The sequence below is a fragment of the Diadema setosum genome, chromosome 4 (assembly GCF_964275005.1).
Source record: "Diadema setosum chromosome 4, eeDiaSeto1, whole genome shotgun sequence".
Taxonomy (NCBI): domain Eukaryota; kingdom Metazoa; phylum Echinodermata; class Echinoidea; order Diadematoida; family Diadematidae; genus Diadema; species Diadema setosum.
This window is the reverse complement of record NC_092688.1, coordinates 45,510,095-45,536,848: the sequence shown is the minus strand read 5'-3', so window position 1 is coordinate 45,536,848 and position 26,754 is coordinate 45,510,095. Positions and strand designations below refer to the sequence as shown.

Here is a 26,754-nt window from a genome sequence, read left to right as displayed (position 1 = left end):
CTTGGACTCATGATCTCTCCTAGTTTGATTTCACTTATTTGACTTGGTGTCCCCTTCCTCTCCCCCCCCCCCCACCTCCCCCTAAACCCCCCCCCCCCCAACTTACAGGTGGATTGCCATTCACTAAAATGCTCCACAAACACTTCTCACGCAACCAAATGCCTTAAAAGGTGCATTCATACAAACATCTTTTACAAACTGTAACACCAAAAAACAACAAATGTGCCAACAAGTGCCATATTACAAATCTTATCATAATGTGGTCACAATTTGACATTTTACAAGATAACACATTATCCTCTTTAAACCACTGGACATATATTGCTAACAGAAATAGCCTCATGCTGTGCAAAGCTTTATGTAACTGACATATGTTTACATTACAACATATAATACACTTTAAATACATAGCCTGCTGACATACATTGTACATCTCATCATGAGCGACATTGGGTGATCATCAAAATCAAAAGATTATTTCAGAAATACTCCACTGCATTGATGAGAAATTCATATGAAACTCCTTATGAAATTTATAGCATGCTTTCTTTTTCATTTCTGATGAATAAATGTCTTCCTTGAACAAACTGGATAGAAATTGTGAGACCATAACCTTTAAAGTCACGAGAAATGCATTGAATGTTGACTTGATGAAGGAGGAAATGAAGGGAAAATGTTATTTCTCACTGGAACTTTTGGGAGGGACATTGATCTTTCCTTACACATACATCACTCTACACTGATTATCATCCAAGAGAAAGATTAAACGAGAACTTACCGTTTGAAGTTTGATCGTTATTTTATGAGTAATTGGAGACGAGAGAATTCTCGAAGCGAGAATTATGAAATAAGATATGACATTTCAAACACAAAAGAAGGGTTTTGCTTGAGAAGGGTAAATACTTGTCATCTTTTATTGTCAGCCTGAGAAAGGTAGTGGGGAAAAACAACAACAAACCAGTCTGAATGACAAGACTATCAAACTCTGTTTGTTATGTAATGAACAGCCGACACCCCCTGTCCTATCGACTCAGTGATTCGGCACTGTGCCGAGATCAAAGCCAACGCCGGCGTCGCAGCCCAGAGCATTAAAATGCTATTCGCAGGTTCCACAACACGCCACATTTAGCTAAATAGCACTGTGTTCCGCTCCTGCCTTTACCCTCTTCCGATGATTGAATATACGAACCCTGTAATAAAATTCTGGCGTGCGAACAATGAGAAAAAATCCCCCCACCTCACTAAATTCCTTTTGCAAATGAAGAGGAGGGGACACTTACTGTCTCATGTATAATTGATCCCTTCATTTTTGCGTTGCAACGAAAAGGAATCTCCGAAGAGCTCTCACCGCCCTGAATGATTCAGGGCGCACCTCGTTAGCGGCACAGCCTTGATGTCAAGAGTAAGTGATGCTACCAGTCCCGTTCTCCAACATCTTCGTCATCGAGCTCTGCCCGGTGGAACACAGCGGCGGGGTACAGGAGGGCCATGATGGCAATCTGTGCGAGGCGTAGCACGCCGATGGTCCTCAGGGCCCCGTCAGCCAGCGCCTCATCCAGACGGGCCGGGAGAAGGGCGCGGTAGGGGGTGCGCCCTCCGGAGAACGCCATGGTGCGGGTGACGAGTTGAGTGTAGACGAAGATTAGACCCAATTTGGTGGGTAAAGACACCCCATCTTGGGTCCCCAGGCACGCTGGGCACCAGGCATCGTTGATCTCAACCTCCGCCAGGTCATCCTCTTCCTCGATGAGGTCCTCCGCATCATCATCCACAAACAACATCCTCTGGAAGTGAGAAAACACGTCAATGATTCAGGACTGTGGTGTGAAGTCGGGCCGGTTAGTGACTTTGGTAATCTCTTTGTGATGAGCGATAGACAAGACCTCGGAGGATCGGCCGCTTCACGGCTCAAAGCCAAAGAGCCGAGATTTATTTTCCCCCGCCACCTCCTCCATCAAACCCACTGGCGATTCCAGCTTGATGCATGTATTCATGGAGGAAAGGTTGCACCTTATGCTTAAACAAACTTAATGAAATAATCATATATATTAAATTCTTAAGTGCTTTCTATGCAACAGTTGAAATCCGGGGATATGGGGCAGTTCACTGACAAAGAAAAAGTGTTAAAGTGTGAGGCGGGGGGGGGGGGGGGGGGGGGAGGAGGAAGAGAAAGAAAGAGAGAGAGAAAGAGAGAGCACATGATTTCAGGAGATCAAAAGCTCACATATCTATCAGCAAACATCAATCTACAATATTCTATGATAATGTTTCTGAGACTACTAAAAAAATTAGAAGACAGACATGCCTTCATGATGATCACAAGATGATGGCCTAAAACGACTTTCACATACTTGTAAAATATCCAGATGAATTAGAAATGTCTAACTGCAAGAGTGATTGCACTTGTCAGGATGACTATCACCAATTTTCTGCTAATAGAATTTAGAATGACATCCTTCTTCAATTTGAGATAACACTGACTTGCTGAGTTAACCAGAAATGGTAGATTAAAGGGGATGGCTAGTAACTGAAGAGTTGGAATCAGTGGGAATGCTGGGGGATGATTGTTCCAATTCTTGTGGGATTCATTTAAGAGTACATTACATATCTATTGTTGTGTGAAAATTATTTGCTTCAGAACGGTCTCATATTCAGGTAATGTGCAGTTTAATGCCCCGTCACTGTACAGGCATGCTAACCTGGAAACATTAAACTGCACATTACTTGAATATGAGATCATTCTGAAGCAAATAATTTTCACACAATAGATATATAATGTACTCTTAAATGAATCCCACAAGGATTGGAACAATCATTCCCCAGCATTCAAACTGATTCCCACTGATCAGTTACTAGCCATCCCCTTTAATTTGACAACATGAAAGGAAATATCATCTGATAATGATTCTATCCTTTAGCATGAACTTTGTCTCAGTTTCCCAAAGAGCGACAGCGATGCCATGTCCAAATAATACATCTTTTGGTTTAACAGGCAAAAAGTGCAATTGTGCATCACATTCTGATTGGCTTTAACCCTTTGGCCTGAATTCATGAAGGTGGTACAAATGAAACCATGGTTTAAAGGTAGGGAATCCCATTTGCATGCCTTAAATGAAGAGTTGTATAAATACAGTGGTATGTTGAAGAGTGTATCATTTTAGAAACTCCCATAAAGTATTGAAAGTGGAAGGTAACATTTAGTACATTTTTATTGACCGTTAGATTTTGAATTGAATTTTTTTCGGGGCTCACCGTAAATTCCAGTACATTACTAGGCTACCTTTGCAGACCCATGCACTGCATGTGTGTCCATCATGTATATTTTGTGAAGAAAGTTCATCAAAACTTACAAACATTTCTATATACATTCTTGCCACACACTCTATATGTTATTACATCAGCTCTTATACTTTTAGATCTGTGTTTATAGATAAAAGATACAGAAGACTGCAACAAAAAGGCTTAAGTGTGGCTGAAACACAGAACTACTGAGTAGTTGAGTTTTGTGCATTATTCAAATTGTAGATAACTGTTGACTTCCAAATTTCTCAGCAGTGGCCTAAACAAGTCCCCTGAGGTTCATATTTAGTGTTTTGCTGCATTTTGGGAGGTCTGTAAAAGGTATCCCCTACCTTTAAACCGCGGACAAAAACCATGGAGCGCCAAGTGTCGCATGGAATATTTCGTTACGAAATCAGTCATTTCGTTGATGAAATGATTATTTTGTAATGAAGTGACAACATTTTGTAACTAAATCAACATTTCGTTAACGAAACGGTCACTTTGTCCACGAAATGACCAATTTCTTCACAAAATATTCGTGCCATACTTGGCCCTCCATGGTTTTTGTCCATGGTTTAAACCATGGTTTCATTTGTACCACCTTTGTGAATTCGGGCCTTTGTCTGCTATGAGTACTGATTGACACAGAAAACCTGATGGCATTGTACACACCATTCAAAGTCTCTGGCAGAGAAAAGGTTAATAGACAAGAGCAAAATCAAAGAAACAAGAATGGCTCAAGTTTCATCAAACTTGGACCTAAAAATGAAGGTAAAGAAGTTGTAAGATTGAACATACTGTCATCAAACAATGACATTTGAGGCATTTGAATTGGAAAAACAAACAAACAAAAAACAAACAAAAAAACAAACCTAAGCTTTGCATGAAGTTCTTGAACAGTCAATATTAATATACAAATGAAAGAGCTGATGATGTCATCCCCATACAACTAGCCATATAATTTAATATATACACAAAATCTTGAAATTTCTAGCTTTTTGCTCAAATGCAATTATGCCCCAGCCTCAAATCCTAATATCTCTGCCTGATCATTACTTTTAAGTTACACAGCCAGGAATAACGATGTTTCCACTTTTATAGCAAAGAAAGATGGAAATTTTACCGCTTTTTTTTTTTTTTTTGGTGTGTACATGATCAATGGAAAAGGATAGGGTGATGTTATCATCAGGTCACTCATTTGCACTTTCATATCACTTGTTTGAGAACTGTTTCAAAAAAAAAATAGCTAATCATATCATACTTTCCTTATTCTTTGATAAAGTTTTCATTGTTGTGAGTGTAAATTATTTCTTTCTTTTGAAATCAAATTGATTCTTGTCCAGAATTGTCCTTTAACTCTGGAAAGAATAATGATTCCTTTGAATTGTGGAGTCATCAACAGGATGTAGCGGTGGAACATAAACCTTTTGGGTGAGTCGCATTTCGTGACAGTTGGGAATGATGGCATAGCAAACAATTTTAATAGCTCTTTCTGTCTGAAAAGGGCCTTCACAGCAGAGGAAATAAACAATCATAATGGGCTACATATTGAACAATGGGGTAAGATTTTAATGACATCAAGCTACCCACACTCTGTTCAAAAAGGGATCGTTCAGGTGTAGCGGCTATTGACCAGGAAAAGAGGGGAAGTCCTTCCCCCTGCTTGAGATATCACACGCAAACATTGGAGGCTTTGGAATACATCATCCAGCATTCACTCCAGTGAGTCAGCTGGGGTTCTCTTTGAAGCCCACCCCCAGGTCCCAGGCAATCGCTAAAAACCATTTTAGCCACCTCCTCGGCCACCCAAACCACCCTGATAGAAAGCATTCTGTTACTTAGTAAGTTTACACAATTAGTCACAAATGATAGGCACAAGGAAACAACAGATACAGCTAGCCTGCCATCTATGGGCCTTTCTATCTATCTATCTATCTATCTATCTATCTATCTACTTATTCATTCATTCATTCATTGGTTCACCTAGCCCTCCATCAATCTCTTTATCCATCCATCCATTTATCAAGCCCATCGAAACCCCACCCTGTCCTTCCTTACTTCCATCCATTTTCTATCCATGAATAGATTAATCCACCCATACATTCATTTATCAGTCCATCTAGCTATCTACCAATCCATTTATCCATTCATGAAGTCATCAATTTATTCATTCATCCATCCATTTTAGCTAATCCAGCAGCCATCCATCGGTCTGTTTATCCAACCAATGTAATCCCATCTGTCAATCATCTTTATAACTTTCCATCATTTTTCTATCTATCCAGTCATCCATTCATCAATTCAACTGCCGATTCATTCTTCCATGATCTGTAAATCTATCAATTCAATTTCAATTCAATAGTTTATTTATTTCCATCATCACAAAGAAAGAAAAGAAAAAGTTGACATAATCCAAAGTGATACAATTTTTTTTTTCATTTCTCTTACACTCGTCCGATAAAGGATTTTTTTTTTTCAATACAATATAAAGTATATTATACACGAATGGTGTCGTAAAAAGAAACAATGCACTTTGTCATGGCAACAAAAATAGTAAATAATCACAATGATGGAAAACAGTGTTCCACTAAAAAAGCCACGCTTGTAAAACGTGGAACACTGGAACAAAACAACAACAGCACCAATTTGTTATACCAAATAGACATATTCATTTCAATTCTTCTATATACTATTGTACATTTTACTAATTGATATAATGATGTTGATACTATGAACAATACTTACTAGGATTTTAGGATGCAATCGTATAAACTATATAACATATCACATTTGTGGCACAGACACTATGGGGCCAGGTGTGCCAGGAAAATTGAATGGAAAAAGATATGCAATCGGCCACACAAAACATAACGACGACAACAACAATAACACAATACACAGAAATAACAAAATTTGAGGAAATGCACTCAGACAGATACTGGACAACGAAGAACGAGGAAAAAGTAGCACGGAAGAATAGAGAAGGAAAAGGAGAGGGATGGAAAAGGTCTGAGGACACACTACAAAATCTCAAGGAAAAGTGAAACATGACGGGTTTTTCCATTAAACAGAATTAACTGGTATATTTAGAAAACAAATATTTTTTGAGTTTATACTTAAATGTAATTAACTTCACAGATTCTTTTAGATCATTATCTAAGCTATTCCAAAATCTGGGTCCGGTATAAAGAAATGTATTTTGAGTGTGTACAGTTCTAACTAAGGGAAGATGAAATTCTTTAGATTGTTTAGTGGGATAATTATGTACGTGGCTGTTACGGTGAAATAAAGAATAAAATATTTTGGGTAGATGATTGCAGTTGTAATTAAACATAAATTGACCAAGTTGTAACAAATACAACTCATTTATTTTCAGAATTTTGTGCTCAAGGAAAAGCTTGTCAGTATGTGCTCGGATATGAAGGTTAAAAACGATTCTGAGCGCCATCTTTTGCAGAAGAAATAGTTTATCTAACAATGTCGAATATGTATTCCCCCAAGCAAGAATTCCGTAATTCAAGTACGGCAATACCAAACTTGAATAAAGCGTAATCAAAGCCGAAGAAGGAAGATAATATTTCAATCTATTCATTATGCCTACGTTACGTGCAATTACTTTACAAATATTGTTTATGTGACACTTCCATGATAACTTATTATCAACACAAACACCTAGGAATTTAATAGACGAAACCTCTTCTAGAGGAGTAGTGTCAAATATAACATTACCTGGTAATCTATCTAAAGAATTACTGAAAAACATATACTTTGTCTTCTCAATATTCAGTGACAATTTATTTGCATATATCCATTGTGAGACATTCTTCAATTCATCATTCACTGTACTAATCAAAGTATTAGGGTCAGGGTGGGAATAAAAAAGATTGGAATCATCCGCGAATAATATGAAAGAGAGTTTATCTGAAGATCTATAAAAATCATTAATGTAAACTATAAATAACAGTGGGCCTAACAAACTTCCTTGCGGAACACCACATTCTATTTTCTTCATAGAAGAATCAAAACTGTTGACATGTACATATTGAAATCTGTCAGATAAATAACTCGTAAACCATTGCAAGGCTTTTCCGCGAATACCATAATGGGATAACTTAGAAAGAAGTATACCGTGATTAATCGTATCAAAAGCCTTTGAAAAGTCCAGGAAGATGCCTATTGTATGTGAAAATGTATCAAGTGCATGTGTAATCTTTTCCACAAAGGTAAGTAAAGCGTGGGTGGTGTTGTGATTTTCTCTGAATCCAAATTGAAAATTCATAAATATATTACTCATATTGAAAAATTTTACAGTTCGGATATATACTATTCTTTCCAAAATTTTAGAAATTGAGGTTAATAACGATATTGGTCTGTAATTATTGACATCATTTTTCTCCCCTTTCTTATATATAGGTATAACTTTGGCAGTCTTCATTTGACTTGGTACAAGCCCAGTACTAAGTGATAAATTAATAATATATACTAAAGGATCTATTATTTGAAGAATTATATTTTTCAACAAATAATTATCGATTCCATCACAACCTGGGCTTTTCCCTTCTTTCAAATTATGAATAATATCAATAACTTCTTCATTATACGTAGGGTCCAAAAATATAGTTTTAGGATTAGGTATATCTAAAAAATCATAAAACACTTTATTAGATGAAGGGATACTTTGTGATAAATTTTTCCCAATCGATGCAAAAAAATCATTAAAAATTTCGGCCATACCAGCAGGTACATTGCTTGAGGTATTACCCCATCGTACTTCTGAAATACTAGATACATCATTAGATGTATTCATAACCTCTTTTATTGTTTTCCAAGTATTCTTAATATCATTTTTATATTTCATTATCTGGTTGACATAAAATTTTCTCTTTTGTAAACGCAATAAATTAGTAAGCGTGTTTTTATAAGTCACATATTTTTGTCTGTTTTTATCCGTAGGGTTACTCCTGTATTTATAAAACAAATTATTTTTTCTATTAATCGATCTTAAAGTGATTGGGTTATCCACGGGAGTCTTGGAGTTCTTTTATAAGAACTCCAAGATCAGTCCATCTAGTCAGTAGATCAGTCCATCTAGTCACTAACAAGACCCTCCATCCAGATATTCATGCATTCACCCATAAATTCCTGACATGTATTTAATACAAGTATACCATTCAAACATAAAAATTCAATGTACCTAATATATCATGATATTCTAAATTGTTGATAGATATTACGTTATCAATTTTTCTGAGTATGTTTTACGACGTAATGCATTAAATATAGCCTTTAGGCTATTATTTTCCATGTTTTTTTCAGTAAATTATCAATCATTCAATCTATCCATTCATCCATCCATTCATCCACCCTTCTCTTCATCTCTTTATCCATCCTTCCTTTTATCTCTTCATTCATCCTGTCATCCATCCACCCTTTTCTTTATCCATCCATCCTTTCTCCTTGTTGTCTATCCAGGGAACTTTCTTTGACTGGCTGAAGGCACGCATCTCTCAGTTTAAAACACAACACATTGACATTCTCTCTCTAAAAATAAAAACTAACTACATCAAACACATCACAACATTCAGTTCAACATCAAAATGTACCAACAGCTGGAGAAAATTTATCCTCTTATGCACAAGATAACTGAATGATAGCCTGCAGGATGTAGTTCTCCATAGCAACCATTCCAACATCCATCAAAGTTTGCTCAAGCCTAAACCTCAATATCAAAATAAAATGTTGCACGATTTAGCTCATGAATACGCCAAAGGGCTTGTCAAATAGGAGCATTTTTTTTCTTTCTTCTTTTTAAAGTTTTTTGGTTTTTACATATCCTTTTAATGTTTGAATGTTACAGGCATCTTTACTACTTCTCAGGATGAAGGAGGAATAATTTATGGACATGAAAATTGCATCGTCATCATGAATAAGCTGATACATCATGGACTGCCTGTAGGGCTTGTCACTTTGAGGTCAATATGTTCTTTTCAGCCGATGACCCCCCTTCCTCTGGTTTGGCTACGACAGTTAGTACCTTAAAGGCAAGCACATCTTCCTTGCAACATCGAGTGCTAAGAAAGACTGTGTGTGAATCTTCATCACCTGATTGGTGGAAATAACATCCCCTCCCCCAACAACAGCCCATTACTTATAGTCTTCCTTCCAGACTCTATTCATATCAATTGAACATCATCTCTGACCAAAGTGTGAGTAATGCAGACAGTACTAATCAGAGACACTAGCATTAAAAAAACAAAAACAACAACTAATAATCTAGCAACACAAGTTTCAGCATATCAGTCTGAGGAGAGTCTCCACAGTCGTGTTTGAACCACTAACACATTCTGTAGCAGGTATGAATATGATGAATGACTAATACTGCTCAGTTTCACAGTCTTCCATGTAGCACAGAACAAGTCTCAAATGGAAACTCCAAGGCCCGAATTCACGAAGGTGGTACAAATGAAACCATGGTCTAAACCACGGACAAAAACCATGGAGCGCCAAGTGTCACACGGAATATTTCGTTACAAAATTGGTCATTTCGTCGACAAAATGACTGTTTCGTTAACGCAATTATCATTTTGTGGATAAAATGTTCATTTAGTTAAATGTTGTCATTTCTTTAAAAAAAATAATCATTTCATCGATGAAATTATTGATTTCGTAGCGAAATATCCCATGCGACACTTGGCATTCCATGGTTTTTGTCCATGGTTTAAACCATGGTTTCATTTGTACCACCTTCGTGAATTCGGGCCCAAGAGTCTGAAGTTGGAAATAATTTGTAAGGTGTCTCTTTCAAAACTAATGACTAGTTAGCCTTTAACTTCTTCCTCTTTCTGTATCCATCAAAAAATATCAAACAGAAGTCATCAGGTTTGCCTTGATTTTCATCAATTTCTTCAGCAGTCTTCCTGCTTCTCAGATAGAGGGAGTTGATGGAAAATGAGAGTTTGCGCTGAAACAAATGCTGTGCCTAGATCAACATCCTGAATGTTTGCTGCTGCACAGTATCTATTCTTCAAAGCCACTATTGCAATGCCTGGCAAATATTGGCTTGTACCTTTTTAGACTCGTCAAAAAGACACTGGGGGCAAATATGAAACATGGCTCTCATTATTTGGAAATATGCACGAAGTTGATTCTACCCATGTATATCTTTTAGGGAGGAGGGTTGCAGTATCCATAGCAATCCTTGACATATCGGTTTTATATCATAGTTTTCCAGTGAAATATATACAAGATGAAGGATACCCTTCAGCCGAGAGTTGAATCTGGCTGGGTTAATGGAGTGACATCTAGGCGACTACTATAAACACAATATATATTTTGCAAGTATGATATTTGCAAATCATTACTCGTATAAGACAATTTTGCCTGTGGTTTTATTCACAAGTTCTCAAACCCCAGAGTCAAAATTTGTATTTTCCCCTTTACAAAAAGACAAGTTCATGATTTTGCAGAGTGAAGAAAGTACTAAATGTCACTTTTGATACAGGAGGCAGTAGTTTGACTTAATGCTGACTTGCAATCATTGGTTATCTTCTGAAATGTGACCACCCCCCCCAAAAAAAAAAAACAAAAAAAAAAACACCCAAATATACTGCTGCTAAATATATGGCATATACATACAATATATCTCTCACAATTTGTCTGTGGTACTGTCACGTTACAAACTTTTAATGTTTCCTTGAAAAGGACAGGCGGAGGGTTGCCAGTGATGCGGCGAAGGGGCAAAGGTCAAACTAATTCATTTCTGGCTTGTCTGCAAAATTGACACTCCAGCACGGTATTTATGAAGGAACTGTCAATCTTTGCTGCAACCAAGGCTAGTGGTGATTGGTCATCATGGACATAGCGCAGGGAAGCTTGACCAATGATAAAAGGAGGGGCATGCTGACCAACAAGGATGCAAATTTAATGTCAGTATTTACCAGACAGCAGGTAAATAGGCCGTAAATTCCCAACAGCCTGAGTCATGAGGTGCTTTTGTTAGCAAACTGGCCAAAGACTCCTTTTGTCAACAATATAACCAGCCAAAGGAGGGGTGGTGTGGTGGGGGGGGGGGGGGCAGGGAGGGAAAGAAGATAAGTAACCGACACAGGTTTGCATGATACAATCTTAAGGTCACTAAATTTGAAATTGAAAACTCTGCAAACAAGTTTGTGAAATAACACGAAAAACTACATACATCTCTTGAGTTAAGGGGTAATCACACAGTATTCTAGACAGACTATCAGGCGGAATATGCATGTGTTTGATTGATTGTGTGTGTGTGTCTGTGTGTGTGTGTGTGCATGTGTGTGTGTATGTCTGTGTGTGTTTATGGACTAGGGGAATAGTGAGGGGGCTTTATATGATAACTCCTAGGATATTGCAATTTGATAATCATCTGAGTGTGAAAACTAACTTTGAAAACCTTCAAACAAACAAAAAACAGAGTAGAGTGACAGACACTAAATAGTAATCTGAATGATTCACAGTCTTCATTGTAAATGACTATGTGACAACATTTAGCATGCAAAATGACAAAGCTACAGTAATTTTTGACTACCTGCTAAAACAACCTTACTAATGAAGCAACAAGAACCAAGTGGTCATTTGAAATTAATGTGAAATGCATTAATCCTCCAGGGAAGCATATTTTGGAGGCATTCAGTTAAAACATTCAAGCAATGCCACTTTCTTTTCACAGTAGATTTCTTTTACAGTTGTGGACACCCCAAAGTGATGTAGCTGAGTCTTACATCCAGGACCTTTCACACCTTACACCTCTGCTCTAACCACATATCCGTTGCAACACTACCTCCATCCAAGCTGGTAACATCATACTGCGTGTCAACTTTCAATGACTGGTTTCCTATTAAACCGGCACTTTAGTATGAGAACAAAGTACATAGATACAAGCATTAGCCTTTTACTCCATCTGTTCACTACTTTCAAAATGCCATTACCTCCCCCACCTACTCCAGAAGGATAAAAAAGAGTGTCAAAAATAAACCTTGAAGTACAACAGTTTTGGACCATTCTTAATCAGTAGCAACCAGTGAATGTAATTTCATTTACTTGCAGTGATGCTAGGCAGTAGAAATGAATTCATGATGCTGTAGTTTCAAAAGTCCATTAGTAAACTACCTCTCTGTTTTACAAAGTAGGTTTCCACAGGGACTGGTTGAGGTTAATGACTGTGTACACTGAGAAAAAAATAAATAAATGTGTAATAGAAAGAGGGCTCACACAGTAGGCCTATGTGCCTGGCATGCCTTCAATGATACCTAGGTATACATACTTGAATAAACACAGAAAAGAAAAAGAACTCCACAGAAATACCAATGGATTAATGAGAGGTGGTAGATGAGTTTATAGACACGCAAGACGAAACATTCTCATATCAACATCTTTTGCACGCTGGAAAAAGAAAGCATAGATACCATCTTAACCCATTGAGGACGGGCTGATTTTGCTACAACATGCATTTCCCATAGTCGCTTGCCCGTGTATACTCAGGACTCATCCTTGACAGCTTAAAAGAAGTCACAATTTCTAGTACATGAATTTTGCACTGGCTATCTTTGTTTTCTGATTAATAAAAATGTCCATGCACTCTGCAGGATTATATGTTTTCTGGAAAAAAAAAGAGAATTCTGTATAGTAGCGCAGTTTTGAAATAAAACAACAACAGCACCACTAATCAGGCAATGAGATAAAAAGAAAGATAGTTACATAAATTTGTCAAGGTTGGTCTGTAAACACAAGGAGGAAATTAAACAGAAATGGTTCCATTGGATGAGGAAATGACACAATAAGATTGTTAAATATGTTTGTCTTTGTTGGGACTGCGGCCGTCACGGTCTCTTTACTACAATTCTAAAAAAAAAGGGTGACGCAAAACTTGCCTCCACAACACCAATTCCTCCGTCATTTCACAACCCATTTGCTGGCTGTATGTCCCTCCCATACTAACACGTATCCTTTTACAAAAATATTCACAAGTTAGTCATGAGTACCTTGTTGATGTTTCTCCTTTTTTCAGGGTTGGGTGGGGATGAGGAGGGTGTGTATCTAACTTTTGGTGTTCTTTTTTTTTGGGGGGGGGGGCATCAGTAGGCAACAATGTACTGACTTTCCATCACAAAGGCACTGAGGAGGACTTTGCACTCATCGTGGATTTTGTTTTCTTTTCCCTGATTCTTGTTTAGTTCGGTATTGTTTCGTTGCTTTGTTTCGCTTCACGCCTGGCATGTTGCCCCTTGAGATTTCTCACACCCAGACAACGAACCCGGGGATGATCGGTACCGTGCAAACTTATGTTGTTGTAGTTGTTTCTATTTTTTCATCCTGTCCTTAGGATGGGACCGGTAGGGTGAGTGAGCAATATCTCAACGACCACGCCCTAGCCATCACCCTTTGTACCCTTCTCTACCAAGAAGTGGCTTGGAACTGGCTTTGGGTAACGAAAAGATGCGCTTCGAAGCAAAACTGTCATCAAAATGAGAGAAATGCACACCCAAGTGTGTTGTGTAACGACTAAATTCAAACTTTAAAGGCTTTTGGTTCTTTTAATGTCCACACTTCCTCTTTGCAGAGTCTGTTTCTGTTGATGTACCATATCTGCACAGTTAAAACTGGGAGAATGATGATTCTTGATAAGAATTAATATGGTGCTTTAAAAGATATAATTTTTGGTGGAGGTATCTTGACAAAAAATAAAACATAATGGCATTAAATACATTAACATACAAAAATCATCAATCATCACTTGATATGAAAATTAAGCCAGAGAGAACCACGATAAAGAATAGCAGCAAATGCAATTATGTGATGTTTTCAACAACAAAAAAGAAAGAGAGGAAATTTTGACTACATTTCCAATGGCATATTTAATAAAAATGACCAGTATGGAGGCTAAGTACTAATGGTCATCATATTTATACCCGGTACACCAATGGCAGCCAGAAAAATGCTGACAAAAGTAAAAGGAGCTTGCTACAGGTCATTTATTCTGGTATATTCTATGGAGACAAATGGTCAGCTAGTACTAGCCTAATAACACTGATGACAATGCGTGGCTCTTTGCATAACGCCATGCTTTTGTGCCAGCTAAAATTAGCGGGGTAAAATCCAGTTTCACTCTCATTTTGCAACAGTTTGATACGTGGCACCAAGTGATGTTTGTTGAAGCGCAGGTTTAAGATTAGTATTTGTGGGTGTTACTTTTGATAAACAAACCACTGAACTAATGTTTGTTCTTAAATATGAAGGCGAGGAGACCGTACCCCACATACTAATATCCCTGTAGGTATTTTTTTCCTTCTTTTTTTCTTTGGTGGATGTATGTTGTTTGAGGGCCATGGGTATCACAATCAGTGGGCTGCTCAGAATTCCATCAAGTAGCCTTAACTTAGACAAACAAATGGAGTGTACATGCACGTGTGTGTATGTGTGTGTGTTTTTCTAAGCAAATTGTTAGAGAATTATATGCATACTAGAGGAGGGGAGGGAAGCTGTGGTTTTTATAAAATACTTCATTCAAATATGTTTGGTGTAGGCCTTGACAGACGATATCATGTTCTGTTTATTTTATTTTTGCATATCATATCTGAATATTTCTACATTTTGTGCATTTGAACAATCAAGCAGAATGTTCACGTGTACCATACTCCTTGACATGAGATATCATGTTTTGTATATATATTTCTTTTGGATATTTGAATATTTGAACATTCAAGTGGAAAGTATTGTAGCACTGGGTGAAACTGAGATATTGTATAAGCTGTTATTTTTCCAAGGGTTTAATTTTCGATTGAGATACTGTATAAGCTGTTATATTTGCGAGGGCTTAATTTCTGTGAATTTTGCAAATTACTGTTGGACCGCAAATTTAACAACACATAAAATGTTGCCATATGTAGGAAAATAAAGCACTTATGACAGCCTCAGTGTCAAATCGCTAAAACAGCATCTCACGAAAATGTCTGTGACCTACTCATTCGCGAAAATATCTATACGCAAAAATAACAGCTTATATAACAAAACAAAAATAATGGGGGAGGGTGTCCGTGTGAGGGTGCATGTGTGTCTGTGTGTTTATGTTATGTCAATGTGCCTCTTACAAAAGGTATAATGTTTTTCCTGTATTACCACTGTCCTAACCGTATGGAAGGACTGTATAGCTTTGTGGCAACACAAATTCTGAACGTTGCAAGGTGATGAAGGCTATTGTCCCATCTCATAGAATTCAAGCTGTATTTGTGTCTCTATTTTCTGTTCTCTTTCCCTGACAAGTCCCTTTCTTTTGAATTTCACACTTCCGATTTCTTCATCGTATCCACGCAACAACACTGCCAAAAAGAATTTGAAAGTCAGTAACACAGGCGTCTGCTCTAGTTCTGGGTACCACGCAAATAGGAACCACAGCAAATGGGCCACAGTTCTGCCCACGACAAAAAACAACAACAACAACAACAAACAAGAGACCCGCGGGTCTAGCGCTCACCTGAGTATCGCAAGTTCACCTTTCACGCAGTCACTAATCTAAATTATTCACAGCTCTACTAAAATTTGACCAGGCATTCTCAAGTAGAAGATGAAAATGTGTTGTACCTTGTACAATAAGGGCCCAAATTTTTTAAGATTCCTTAATTTGGGGGGATTGGGGCCTCCTGGGGCCCAATGGGTGGGGCATGGTGCCCACTTTGATAAATTGAGATCCTGACCCCCTAGGGATGCTACCTGCCAAGTTTGACGAAAATCCATCATGAGGTCATTAATGTACTCACTCATAGTATTATCTTAGCTCTATAACTTCTGATTCTAGAGAAGATTTTTAAAGATTCCTTCATTTTGGGGGGTTTGGGCCCCCCTGGGGCCCCCTGGGTGGGGCATGGTGCCCATTTTAACAAAATGAGATCCTAACCCCCTAGGGATGCTACCTGCTAAGTTTGGTGAAAATGGGTCATGGGGTTCACAAGAACAAGATGAAAATGTACAATTTAGGCCCTATTAGGACCCCTCCCCACCCCCCTCCCCTGGGTCGCAAGGGGGGCACCCCTGATTCTGCCATGAACAAACTTGAAACTACAGTCATCAATGTACTAACTCATAGTATTAACTTAGCTCTATCACTTCTGGTTCTAGAGAAGAAGATTTTTACAGATTCCTTAATTTGGGGGGGTTTGGGGCCCCCTGGGGCCCCCTGGGTGGGGCATGGTGCCCATTTTAACAAATTGAGTTCCTAACCCCCTAGGGATGCTACCTGCCAAGTTTGATGAAAATTGGTCTTGGGGTTTTCAAGAAGAAGATGAAAATGTAAAAAGTTAATGCACGACGGACGACGCACGGCGCACGACGGACGCAGGACGAAGGGCGATCGCAATAGCTCACTTGAGCCTCAGGTGAGCTAAAAAGACCCACAGCAAATCCTGTCCAGTTGAGAAAAATGTTGTGATTTTGATTCATCAGCCATGCAAGAATTTCATGTTGTAATGTGATTAACTAGTAAAGTGAATTTTAAACAGTTTCATTGGAAATACAGTATGCAACACCAAAATTCTACCATGTGCTACAATGGCAATAGCCCCTACAGGAAAAAGGATAATAAAAAAAAAGAGAAAAAGGTTATCATTTGCATAATCAGATGGTTTGATTGAAATAATATAGACCAGTTCGTAATTCCACTTTGCGCATGAGCAGAAAAAGGTCATTTGTACCAACAGGCATTATGGTTTATTAATTCACTGAGATAAGCATCTGCAATGTGATGATTATTCATGTGATCCTTATCTAAATAGTGCTTGCTAGCACATCCACCTGATAGCAAGCCTGGTATTTGGCAATATCAAAAGAAAAAGGTTGTTATTGCATTCAATACGAAATAATGAATTAGATGCCTGCTAAAGTGTCAACTGACGGACTATTCTGGTCACCTGGTCTAAACACAAGTTCATACTTTGTTTGAACACGAATTCCATAAATTGTTATGTTGGGCAGCTTATGCATTATACTGCTTTGAAAACGAGTGATGTGCCTAACCAACTGAGAAAAAATAAAGGTCATTTGTACCAAGGTGTACGTGAGCTAATTACGAACTGGCTTATTGTCGATAGCTGGGCACAGCCGACGAAAAAATGCAAAATGGCTTCAGACCTCACATTTGCCCCTTTAAATTATAAAAATAAACCCCCCAAAACTACTTCGTACAGAACTATTTGGAAAGGTGGAATTCAATTCCCACTCAGCGTACACGTCGTGTGGACAAAATTGTCAGTCAACTGAGGCGTGTTTGCAGAGGGCAAATATTATTCAGAAGGTATGAGGCAAGGCTGGGTGAACTCTGACCCACAAATTTATGAAACAGCACTCACAGTTTTCATCTATTCCACAGAGCTCTACACAGACAGATGATACAATAAATTTTTTTATGGTGATAACAGTATAGTTAGAAATTGATAATAATAATGTTAATAAATAATGATAATCATAATGAAAGTAATGGTGATAATGACAATGATTAAAATAATAGCAACAATAATCATAATCATGGCAATAACAGACATACTACTAGTGACTACTATCGATGATACAAATTTTGTGTTTTGTAAAAGTAGATATACTCGCACAAGTAATTCTTTTTTGTGCTTGGTTGGGTAAGATGACTTTTGCATGTTTCTAATTAGACATTCATTACTGGAATATATGGCAAGCAAAAATATTCGCGTGCTTTTATTTTCCCATTAGTTTCTGGCTGTGCGAAATATGCAAAATTTCAACTACAAGAAATTCTCCACTTTAAAGTATTTCTTTACATGGAGCTGTTTCACAAATTTGTACCACAATGCTTTACAAAGAAAATGGTAGGAAAATGAATGACTAAAAAAGCTTTGATTCAATACAAAATAATACACACTCTTATAAAGCATTACGTGCAATGGTTGTCTTATAGTATTTAAATCATGTGCATGTAAATCAGTAAGAGAGAGAGAAAAAAAAAGCATACCAAATGTTTTAAATGAGCATCTTATGATTAAAAAGTTAGCTCTGTGTTGCAATATAACATGGCATTTCTTTCATTTTTCTCTTCATCAAGTCCTGTCTTAACCTGTTGAGGACGAGTCCCGAGAATACTCGGGCAGGTGTCTATGGGAAATGCATGTTATAACAAAATCAGTCCATCCTAAACGGGTTGAGATAAAACACAACACAATGCGATGCCATACATTACAATACCATAAAATATATTCCATGTACTAGCTCTTACAGCATGCCAGAACAACAGTGCAATGATCGTTTAAAAATGCATATCCATCAACACAAGAAAAAGACAAGTGTATTCCATGCTCTTGAATGGGCATTTCATGACTGAAATTTCAAATATTTTATTGGAGGAAAATGTGTCATTTTTCTTCATTTTCCTGCATGTCATGGAACATCTACCAATTCACCGTTCCCAATCAACAAATATTTCCAAGTGGCCTGTGCCTAACATGGACCCTAGCTGGCGCTCTTCAACTCTAATTCCTTGCAGATCTCATAGCTATAATTCTCAAGTTGTTATACTTTTTTTTTCGGGGGGGGGGGGGGGAAGTGATAATGAATTTGCCTGTAATATCTTGAGGGTCTTTAATAACTGAAAACATTTTGAAATGCTGCCAATTCTGAATGATCACCTCCAAGCACACTTCTCGGACAGTTTTCACACAAATGTTTTGGACTTCAAAGAATACATTTGGTTATCTATCTTGTGCCCAAGGCAAGAAGTGTGACTTTGTTTGATTTTGAATTTGTTTATTTGTTTGTTTGTTTGTTTTCTATTTTATTTTGAAGCTATGTAAAATATTTGGATTGAAATTTGTCTCTCAAAACTTTGGTCTTTCTCTTCACTCTTTTGGTATTTTTCTTCTCTAAACATCACTGGTATATATTTTTTGAGTGATTGTGCAAGAACATTAAGATATTAACATATCTATTGAGATTTCTCAAAAACATACATTAACAACAAATATTCCTAAATACAGTTGAACCTCTCGTATCTGGACAAGTCGGGACCGGGGCTCATCCGGATAAGGGATTTGGCCGGATACGGGAGACTCAATGCTTTATACATGTACATATACATACACATGTACTGATGTAGCCCATTGTAGTACCACATGTAGTAATGTGTATACTGCAACCTTTTCATTGTTACATTTGGGGATGTTCGGGGATGTTAAAATGTCTGAGGGTAAGCATGATATGGAAGGAAATTTGATGTAATGTATGTTGATCATGTTGGAAGTAATATGTAATTCATGTGTGTTTGTGTAGGAGTTCTCAAGGAGTTGGGAATCCCCCTTTCCTCCCGTAATTATAAAAAAAAAAAAAAAAAAAAAATCACGGCGAGATTGCGTCCGTATAATAGAGAGATCCGGATAAAGGGAGGCCGGATAATAGAGGTTCAACTGTATATGATTTTATGTGATGGGGTTGAAAGGCGCACACTTATTCAAAGTACACTTCTTCTCACCAACCAGCTTGACAATATCACCAGCCTAACGTATCTCATGTAATCTCCTGTTGAAATGGAGCTGAAATGTAATCTCGGATCTGTATTGCCAATTTGAGGATTCTGTCTAAATATTTACAGATATTCGCACTCCCTTATCATTTGCAGATACTGCTCAAGTAGATAAAGATACTTTCCTTTCATTGCCTCGGAGCAAAATAACTTGATACTTGCTGGCAATCGCAAGAAGTTCAATGTCTACAAATTAATAGTGCTGATTTTCCAGGATTTCTGGTAGATTTTCCGTAGCTTGACAAGACAACATGAGGCAGATACTCCACTGTTTCATACTATCCTAAGCCTGATAACACTTGAAAGGACAACTGAGGGAGAGAGATGGAGAACAGACTCAGGAGCCGTCGACTCATCTGTTTCTCTTACGGGAAGATCCGCATTTCCAGCGATCAGTTTCATTTTAATCTACGAGAGGCGCTTCAACTTGAAGTGCACTTCTCTTTCTAATACAGGTTGGCTTGAGTTCCTGACTCAGACTGATGGATGTGTAGATGATTAGGACATTATGTTAGTTTTGTCACCGTCACTTGAACAGATACATGTCTGAGGGAGGTGTGGGCACATGGGTCGCTGGCAATTAATGCAGTCATGGCAATCAAAAACAATGCATGCATTGGTTACATTTTATGTATGTTTGTTTTGTAAATAATATGCTTTTTCTGTTTTTGTTTTTGTTTTTTTGAATGCCCAAATTAGCAAAAGGTAGCTACAAAAGTTGTAATTTGTTACGGGTAACCTGACTTAACAATTTTCTACAGCTCACCACTGCTTCACTCACTAATTTCTAATTTTTCCCTCTAATCATCAATTAACAAAACTTCTTTGGCTGCTTATGGCATAAATATATGATGTCAAAATCTAGCCTATTTTGTATTTTTTCATCACCTGTAATATCCCATCTCCCCCTTAAACAATCTGCCATCACAAAATTAAGCTCATACTTCATACACATCATGATGGCTTTCTGAATTACAGCTTGTCAACGATGACAGCAAAAGTGTGGTCTCAGCAAGAGTCATGTTCGCACTGAGCTTAAAGGGAGAGGAACATGATAGAGGAAACTGCTCTGAATTGAGGTGGTGGTATCGTGGGACTGTTAAATGACAGTTTAGAAAAGGACAAAGAAATTATGGTTTCAGGCGGGTGATGATAGGTAGAGTACCTGTAAATCTTCTTTTATGGCAGTCTGTACAATCTTGGAAACCTTTTCATAGTCATATCTCTGTGATGTAGATTCTCAAGGATGCATTAAATACATTTTACTTAAATTGTTACCCTGATAAAATGAAGAAATTAAAACCAGAAAAAAAAAAATTAAATTGGTGACTGGGTTGCAAATCCCTGATTTGATTTTTTTATTTGAAAATTAAGCATTTGATGTCTTAACTACTTCCTGACTAGTTTTTAAAGAGTCTTTTAAATTGATGGTCTTTTTTTTCTTTTTGAATGAAGCGTGTTCTATATAGTTTTATTTTAAGTTAACTTTTTGTTTTTAAATGCCCATGCACGCTTGTATCAAAACTTTAAAGAAATTTGAAGAGAATAATGGCCTCTGGCGACATTCTTAAAATTTTTATCATGGGTTTCCAGATATAAAATCAATATATGTCACTGGCAATATGAAGTCTGAAGCATGTTAGAAATACCCCAATAAAAATGAAAGCTGGATTTAGTAACTTTATCAGGATCATGTGGTGATGCATTGCACTTACCTTTGAAAAAAAAGAAAAAAAACTTGGACAAGATGGATCAATTTTTTTTTTTTTTTTTGAGGGCATAACTTTCTCTGAGATTCTACATATGACATGTAGAGGGACATTATGTTCCTACGCATCCTCTGACGCAGAATGTCTATAAAAAACTTGCACACACACACACACACACACACACACATGCAAAATAAAAAGGTTCAGAGTGTGGATAACATTAGGAACACCAAACCTGCAAACTCCTCCATGTATCAATGTTGATGGAGCACACGTCAACACCAAGCAGGTTGCTTCCATTAAACATAAATGCTCTGGTCTCGGTGGTAGTTTATCATTTGCATTAGCTGTCTCAAAGCTACGGTACATCATTTTTACCTTCCAATTTTGAAAACCAGATACCAAAATGCACTCATGAGCTGCAAAGCTTTCTTTTGTATGTATGTGTTTATGTGTGTGCATTTGTGTGTGCACGCAGGTGTGTTCAACCCTATGACATACAAAAATGTAAGAGATAACTTTAATCTTCAACTTTTTCTTTCTTTTGAACGTTACACTCCTAACCATCAAGAACCCAATTAGCACGATTGATTCACCTAAAGAATTCACCAGTATGTATAAGAATTAAATATAACTCAAATTTCTGGTCTAATTCTCTGGGGGGGGGGGGGTGTGTCTGTGAGTGTGTAGATGTATGTGTGTACAATATGTATGTGTATGTGCCATTCAAATGTCTAAACAAAGCAGCACAATAGGAACATTTTAATTTTTCTGAAATATTTGGGTACCAACAGGATTTATCCACACGCAAACACATATTACTCTTATCATGTACCACGTACCGTACAGGTCTGAAGAAAATTTTTCTCACAAGAAAAATGAAAATCAGTGAATTTTAGTATACAAACCAAATGGAAAACTGCTTACATGTAACTCTTAGATTGCACAGAGTTGCTAATTTGTCTTACTCTTGAAACTTTTACAGTTCATACCCTTTCACAGTTCATACATTTTTATGTGTGTCTGATTCTCTTCCCAAAATTTTCACTGCTCTGCTTCTCTGTATTTTTTTTGTTTTGTTTTCTCACAAAGCAAAATGATATCAGGATGGAATTTCCCTTTAAGCTCCTCACTCCAGGCAGCATGCCATAAAACATTAAGCCACATTCAATATCTTAAAACTGTGTCAATACTTAAAGGGGATTACGCAGGTTTGCGATCCAAATGAATGAGGCAGGGTTCACACTCAGCGGGTCTACAACCTCTACTAAAATATCAAGGATTGGGGGCTGATGCTTAGGTAGCATTACACCCAAGCAGCGGATAGCTCCACAGTTATGGGCCCTAATGAAAAAAAAAAAAAGTGTGTGTGTATGCCTGTTGATTGTGAATTTGTAACACATACGTTTTTTGTAGGTTCCTGACTCTGGATCTTTACTGCTTTAAGACTTAGGTAGAAAACTACTTACATTTAAGTCTTTAAGCATACTGTTTTATTTATTTGAAATGGTTTGATTTATTAATCTATTTATATTCATTTATCTTGTTTTTACTGCTGAGGATTAAGTGGAGAATTAGGAGTTGTTCTACAGCAGTGTGTAAATTAAGGAGTGTGTGTGTCTGTGTCTGTGTACGGGTGTGTTTAACCCATTCAGGACGGACTGATTTTGCTACAACACACATTTCCAATAGACACCTACCCAAGTATACTCGGGACTTGTCCTCAACGGGTTAAGATCCCTCACTGGGTGATGATTGTTACTTCAGAATGTTAGCCCTTGGGTAATATGTGTCTCACCTTTTCTGAAGACACATACTCTGCCTTTGAAATTGTAAATTAGGGAAGCTTGAAGAAAAAAAAAAAAAACCCAACCACCATCACTAAACCTGTCACGCCGCTGTCATTGTGGATTAATGAGATAGCCGCTCATATCGTTACGAGTGGCCGGCCGCAATTAATGGCGACAAATATGGAATTCGCGTGACGGCGGGAAAGGGCGCCGGACTGAAAGCGAGATTGGGGAACAGAAACCGACGCTGACAGGCTCAACGGCTTTCACTATGGATGGGGCTAATAAACCACCGTGCGATCATGGGTTAACAAAGCACTCCAAATTAATAGCCGTGTACTTTAGTCTTCTGAAAGTGGACAGGGGAGCTCACATCAAGATGGATGCCTTTTTATGATAGTAATGAGGTGCCAGACCATAACTGCCACATCTTTGCGGCGTTTCTATGCAAAGTTTTGTCTGCTAGGCACATTTCAAAAAAAAAAAAAAAAATTAAAATCCAACAAAGAAATTGTGAAAGGTCAAATTATTCTCAATGCACAGGTATTGGCAAGGATGCAGATGTCTTACGGACTATCAAATTGTCACATTTTGAGGATTTGGTGAAAATCTAATTTCCTAATTCATAAATGTCACTGAAAATGACCACTTTGGTCCTATGTTGTTAAGCCTATAATGTTAAGCACATCACATATTTTGCGTCTTTAATACACCAACCGTTTGCGTGCTGTGAGTGCCAATTGGGACAGAAAAACCTCATGGCATTGTACACACTGTCCAAAGTCCCTGGCCCAGAAAGGGTTAAGCCCAAAGATCCACCCCCTTTTCAAAGTGACTTTAATAAAATGAAAAGTACAAAAATCAGATAAGAGGGGGAAAGAGGGAGTACAAAATGACCACAGAATATTGGAGGATACACCATGCGGTCAATAGGAATCATTTATCCATAATAGATGAGATGAATCTCTTGTCACATTACTCTTGAAATGTGGAGGATTCTTGTCAATATTTTTTCTTTCACCATCATTACAAGACATGTGTGGAAGAGAAGAATATGAGATGGGATTCAAAGTTTCCACAAGCTGGAAAGAGACAAAAAAAAAAAAAAAAACCCACCCACCCAACAACAATGGAGGGGAGGGAACAAAAACAGAAGAGAGAAAACTGGGAAGGTTATCAATGACAGGAGATGGAGAATATATATCTAAAGAGAGGAAAAGCTAAAGAACAATTGAGAGTTAAAGGGATAGTACAGTGTTGGTGGAGATGAGAATTAGGCTTTTAACTTTTTGCGAGATACCAAGAAAACACTTATGATATAGTACAGAGCATACCATTTAAAGTGGAATTCAAAGTTTATTTGATGAAAATCGGGTTTGGAATGACTGAAGCATCCAAAAACAAAGTAAAACACAGCAATTGTAATAAAGTGTGGGTCCCACACTTACTAGAATCGCTCTGTTTTGGATATCTCTGCCATTTTAAAACCAATTTTCATCAAATAAACGTTGAATTCCTCGTGGAATTACATGCTCTTTCATATTTCATAAGAGGTTTCTCATTATCTCACCAAAAAAATGTTAGAAACCTGAAATTAGATCTCAACCAAAACTATACAATCCCTTTAAAAGAAAAGTGGCTTGTTTGTTGTTGTATTAAAAGGAATATTAAGTGGTCATACACAGACAAATTCCTGGAAAAATGAGGGAAAAAGAATTAAGTGATTAGACTGAAGAGATAAAAGTGAGAATACTTTCAAAACAGGGAAAAATTGAAAAGATGGAATGCTAAGATTATGTGGATAAAAAAAGATCTAGGGGATTTTGGATGAGGCTACTGAAGTACCACAGACCATGCGACAAACACTTCCTCACAGAAATAAGAATGAATATCAGAATGCAGGTCAAAAAGATTACTGACATCAGTTGGTCACATGAGGGCAGCAGTCTACATCTGTTTACAGGACTGGACTTATAGGATAGTTCTCTCGGCATCAGTTTATGAGGAATTGTCTAGCCAATCACTCAGCATTGATGACGACGCTTGGGTAAAGAAATTTCTTTCTTAATTAAAACATGCATAAAGATGCGATAAATATCTATCAAGTGAGTACAAAAATGATGAGTCATCATGCTCAACAAAAAATACAATAAAACAAACAACCTGACATAGTGACAGTTACAAGAACGTAATCCCACAATTTTGTTAAAGACCTAATAAAATGGTTTAGGCATTTTTTTCTCAATGATGTAATAATATTAAATGTTAAATTCTAAGTAATTCTATGGTTGTGCGGGTTTTTTTACTGTTCTGAATTTTGTTCTATATTTGTTAACATAATGGATGCAATTTCCTCGGTTTTGGAAAACTTGCTATACTTTCACCGCATGCGGCGCACTATCACTTCTAAATTGTGATGACGTCTAAGAACGGAGTCGTTCACGACCAGTCTAGCCGTAGCCAGCGAGCACGGCTGGCAAGGCTATGCTAGCGCAGCGCAGCGCGCGACAGCCGGCGCGCGGCCGGCGGCGGCTGCACTGGCTAGCGCTGGCGGGGGAGCGAGCTAGCGAGCGCATAGCAGGTGCTGCGCTGCACTATTGTCATTGGCTAAGCCTTTAGACAAAAGAATATTTAATGAACTGTATCGGATTTAATACTGCCAATAATACAGATTACAACTGTGGTACGCTTGGATATCCATTATTTTCGGCAAACTCGTGAAATAGGCCCCACCACTGCGTGCCTGTACTAATAGTAATACGGCGACTCGCCTGTTTCAGCCCCACCGTGTGGCGTTCATCTCGGTAGGTAAGCACGGCGGTGGGGCTGCCTTCCACAGTGAATACTCGTGAATGCGGCGAAAATGACTTCATAATATGGCCCTCGGCTCGACTAATTTAACGGCCAATTTAACCATAAATACAACCCTACCTAACCCTAAACCCTAGGAGGACCTACCCTTGTTTGCTATAAAACGCACGGGTACGGTGCACGCGTGACTGCGGTGGGGCCTATTTCACGATAGCCCCACCACCACTGCGTGTCTGTACTAATACTACGGCGACTTGCCGGCCTAGACCTACTCGTGAATCCAGCCCCACCGTGGCATTCATCGGTCACGGCGTTTGGGCTTCCTTCCACAGTATGATTTTTAGCATAAAACAAAAACTACTCGACCGAAATTGACGATCATTCTTGGTATCGTTTTTCTTAGATTAAATTACTGATCATATTGCAGAAACCGACTATGGGAAACTGGTTAACGTGTTAGGCTTTTTTTTTTAATTTTTTTTTTTAGCCACGACCCACCCTGGTAACAACATATCCCCCTAACCGTTAATCGTTAAGCCTCTGTACTACGTATTACTACCAAAAATTCTGCTAATTACTAGTCTACTAGACCTAGTGCCGTAGT

General features: G+C 37.9%; 1 protein-coding gene across 2 annotated transcripts in view; it reads right to left on the bottom strand.

Annotated features, from left to right (window-relative positions):
* Window positions 1–303: 303 nt before the first annotated feature.
* LOC140227343 (uncharacterized) overlaps window positions 304–26,754 on the bottom strand; it is a 32,826-nt gene continuing 6,375 nt past the window's right edge. For both annotated transcript variants that reach the window (XM_072307757.1, XM_072307758.1), the window contains exon 5: window positions 304–1,784. In XM_072307757.1, the coding sequence (XP_072163858.1) occupies window positions 1,413–1,784 (372 nt within the window). In that variant the 3' untranslated portion in view covers window positions 304–1,412. The remainder of the gene's footprint in view (window positions 1,785–26,754) is intronic.